Below are 4,624 nucleotides of genomic sequence, written 5' to 3' on the forward strand. Positions count from 1 at the left end.
GTGTTAACAAGCTTTTCCTTTGATTTGACCGGGTGACCATGTTTTTGACCCCACATGAACCAGATTCAAACTTGATCTAGAGGTCAGCAAGACAAACATTCTGACCAGTTCTCATGAGTTCAACCTAAAATGAAGACTCTACAGTGTTAACAAGATTTTCCTTTGATCTGGCCTAGTGCCCTAGTTTTTGGCCCCACACAACCCAGCTAACCTAGAGAAATCAAGACAAACATTCTGACCAAGTTTCATAAAGGTTGGGTCACAACTGTGGCCTCTAGAGTGTTAACAAGGCAAATGTTGACAGACGACGGACAATGACCGGTCCCAATAACTCAGCTTGAGCACTTCGTACTCTGGTAAGCGAAAAAACATGTACAGAATGCAGGTTAAAAATTGGGACAATCTAAAATCTAAAGGGTAAAAAAATCCCAAATTTTTTGTTATGCAACCTGAACAAGAATGAATTTAAAAATATTCCTTTTTAGCTCATCTGATTTTTGGAAAAAAAAATATGATGAGTTATTGTCATCACTTGATTGGCGCCGGCGTTGGCATTGCCTGGTTAAGTTTTATGTTTAGGTCAGCTTTTCTCCTAAACTATCAAAGCTATTGCTTTAAAACTTGCAACACTTGTTCACCTCAATAGCTGACTCTGTACAGCAAGAAACATAACTCCATCCTGCTTTTTGCAAGAATTATGGCCCCTTTTGGACTTAGAAAATATCAGTTTTCTTGGTTAAGTTTTGCGTTTAGGTCAACTTTTCTCCTTAACAGTCAAAGCTATTGCTTTAAAACTTGTAGCAGTTATTTGCTATTAAAAGCTGACTCTGCACAGCAAGTACCGCAACTCTACATTTCTTTCTGCAAGAATTATGGCCCATTTTGGACTTAGAAAATCAAATTTCTTGGTTAAGTTTTGTGTTTAGGTCAGCTTTTCTCCTAAACTATCAAAGCTATTGCTTTAAAACTTGCAACACTTGTTCATCATCAAAAGCTCACTCTGTACAGCAAAAAGCTTAACTCCATCCTGCATTTTGCAAGAATTATGGCCCCTTTTTAGAGCGTCTGCACCCGCAAAGCGGTGCTCTTGTTTACTTAAATTATTGTTTGCTACTTGTGCAAATAGGTAAAAATGTAATGTCTTTAATTTCTTAATATAAATCAATTTGCAAATAAATAACATTGTATATATTTTTTACTTACTTATTCATTTTCTTACAACATGTCTACACAAATAAAACCCCTTGATAGCTTATAATTATGCTCATGTATTTTGATAAAAAAAGTACTTACTTGATAATAAAACTGAGATCTTACTAATTATGTCATAAAGCTTCACATTATTTTTTGACTACATGTAAACACTGGCATAACCAGGATTGTATAAAAGGTGATTAGCAATACAAAACAAGACAAACAGCATGACAAAGTTTCATGAAGATCTGATAGAAAATGTGTTCTTGAATGTTACCGAGGTTTTTTCTATGATTTGACACACTGACCTAGTTCTTTTAATCCCAGATGACACAATTTCAATCTTGATCAAGATATTGTAGAAACAAACGTTCTGGCCAGGTTACAGACCAGGAAGAAAATATGGCCTCTTAAGTGAAAACAATGTACTTTAATTTCAACTGGATGTTAACTGTAGGAAGAGTTGTGATGTTTTGATGTCCCTGTATGTGTAATACATCAAAGTAAAAAAACGGCCATAACCCCCAAAATAATAATCAGCAAGTCCACTTCATGTTGATATCATACACCAAGTTTAATTTCAATGAAACGGAAATTGTAGGAGTTGAGTACATAAGAGAGGGCCCTGTATCACCTACCTGACCTACCTAGTTCTTATCCTATGATAATCTAATATCTAATTTGGGCTAGACTTCATAGACAAACATTTTGACCATGTTTCATGTAAATCAGGTTGATCATTAACCAAGTTTTTTCAATGAATTGAACTAGGGAGATAATTAGTTTATACTAATTTATTTTAGCTTGACTGTAATCTTTAAGCCTACTTGAACTAGTCTCAAATCTGCTTCTTCAAAAATCAGTACTAGTGTCATATGAGAAGACATGGTCTTGACCACAGCAGGCCTCGAACCTATGACCCACAGAGCAGCCAACACTTTAGCCACTATACCACTGCTCCCGTTTGGTGAGATGGTTTTTGACCTAATGTACCCCACTTTCGAACTTAAACTGGATTTCATACAGAAAAACGTTTGTACAAAGATTTATGATGATCAAGTAAAAAAGAGGCCTCGATAGTGTTAACAAAGTTTTTCTCTGACTTGACCTAATGACCTAGTATTTTCTCAAGATAAACGGGCTGATCTGTTATGAATGTCAACTTCCTGACTAACTGGTCTTCAGACATCAGGCATTTAGACAGACAATGTAGTGGATCTGTGATCAGTGTTAACCCTCTGTCTACAATAGGCCTTCCGACTAACATGCTTTCACATAAGCAGGTCTTCCTACTATTTGGCCCTAGGACTAAAGTGTGTTCTTTACAGTTCAGTTTATAAGCATATTCACTAACCAACCTCAATTTTCCACAGTAACTCTTCCAGCAACACCATTAAATATACCAGCAAAGCCAGGACATGTTCCAGCAAAGCCAGTAAATGTTCCAGCAAAGCCAGCACATGTTCCAGCAAAATCAGTAAATGTTCAAGTAAAGCCAGTAAATGTTCCAGCAAAGTCAGTAAATATACCAGCAAAGCCAGTACATGTTCCAGCAAAGCCAGTAAATATACCAGCAAAGCCAGCACATGTTCCAGCAAAGCCAGTAAATGTTCCAGCAAAGTCAGTAAATATACCAGCAAAGCCAGTACATGTTCCAGCAAAGCCAGTAAATGTTCCAGCAAAGTCAGTAAATATACCAGCAAAGCCAGCACATGTTCCAGCAATGCCAGCACATGTTCCAGCAAAGTCAGTAAATGTTCCAGCAAAGTCAGTAAATATACCAGCAAGGCCAGCACATGTTACAGCAAAGTCAGTAAATATACCAGCTAAGTCAGTACATGTTCCAGCAAAGTCAGTAAATATACCAGCAAAGTCAGTAAATATACCAGCAAGGCCAGCACATGTTCCAGCAAAGTCAGTAAATATACCAGCAAAGTCAGTACATGTTCCAGCAAAGCCAGTAAATGTTCCAGCAATGTCAGTAAATATACCAGCAAAGCCGGCACATGTTCCAGCAAAGCCAGTAAATGTTCCAGCAAAGTCAGTAAATATACCAGCAAAGCCAGCACGTTCCAGCAAAGCCAGTAAATGTTCCAACAAAGTCAGTAAATAATTTTGAAAAGTCTGATGTAAAGTGAAACACCAGCATATCAGCAGACAAATAAAGCCCCAGCAAAACCATCACAAAACTGAAGCTCAATACTTAATAAACACAGGCAATTCAATAATAGCAAAAATAACAAAAAGCAAATGAATTATCTGAAGTCTCTAAATCATATTGCAAAAACTCACTCAAATAAAGGAAAGACATAATTGTTCTATAGGTAGATAAACAGATACTTTTTGTAATCTCTAGTAGTATGAATGAGTCTTTACAATAAGTGATTTAATCCAAGGTTATGCAAGGTTTAACAAATTTTAAACAATTTCTTACCTTTAAGTGTAAAAACTAAACCAACTCTGCAATTTAACAATTAAACCTTTTGTACTAAAACTTCAAGTTACTTACAAAATAAAAACTCTATAAAAATTGTCATGCTGGGCCTCAAAACTGTACACTGTATTCACTATCATTGGTCAGTTTGTCCACATCTATTATGAGAAAAGTGGGGTACAACAAAGATGTCTTAAAAGTATTTCACCATTGGTCCAAAAATCTCCATCGAACAATGAAGCAACAAATGAAATGGCTGTTATGGTCCATTACAGGACCAGCAAATATGAACAAAATAAGCCAAAGGAGATGAATGGAGTATGAAATTTATCCCTAATGGATTTCTGATGATTATGATGATTATATAGTAAACAAAAGAATCATCTTATCTTCAGTATTTACAGCGACAACTATTTTGCAAGTATAACAACAGTATGATGCAATGTCAATGATATTGCAACAGTTCTTTCTACAATATCAATAATATTTTGCAGTTGTCAAAATAAGCCCGATAACAGCATTTTGATAAATATATGTCACACCAACAAACCACTGTTTATAAAATGTAATTTTATTACAAACAAATTTCAAAATAAATTTCATATCTTCAACTGCGGTACATCTCAAGAAAGGTAACTGTACAAGTGAGAACTGTAAGATGATGTCATATTCTTTATGTGACTATACTATCTCTAGTAAAACAAGAGCTGTCTGTTGACAGCGCGCTCGACTATTCGAAATTGATGGAAGTATGGCGTCAAAATATTACCAGAGATTTTCAGACAAAAGAAGAAAAAAAGATAAGACAAACAATGTACCAGTCCTGTATTTGCTGATTTGGATAAGTCTTGCACTATATGGCATTGTGTGACCATGATGGTAAGAAAGTGTTAAAACTTTCAAAGCTATGTATCAAACAGTTTAGACAAAAGATAGCATGGTATGCCAAACTTAACTAATTTCTATATCAAAAAAGGGCCATAGCTGATCTAAAGT

The 4,624-nt window shown here is 35.6% G+C and overlaps 1 protein-coding gene across 1 annotated transcript; it reads left to right on the plus strand.

Annotated features, from left to right (window-relative positions):
* Positions 1-2,079: 2,079 nt before the first annotated feature.
* LOC128554999 (splicing factor 3A subunit 2-like) lies at positions 2,080-3,307 on the plus strand. Its single transcript, XM_053536342.1, has 2 exons — positions 2,080-2,161; positions 2,568-3,307. Exons 1-2 carry the CDS (start codon positions 2,080-2,082, stop codon positions 3,305-3,307), a joined length of 822 nt encoding a protein of 273 aa, XP_053392317.1.
* The last annotated feature ends 1,317 nt before the right edge of the window (positions 3,308-4,624 follow it).

The sequence above is a fragment of the Mercenaria mercenaria genome, unplaced genomic scaffold (assembly GCF_021730395.1).
Source record: "Mercenaria mercenaria strain notata unplaced genomic scaffold, MADL_Memer_1 contig_930, whole genome shotgun sequence".
NCBI lineage: Eukaryota > Metazoa > Mollusca > Bivalvia > Venerida > Veneridae > Mercenaria > Mercenaria mercenaria.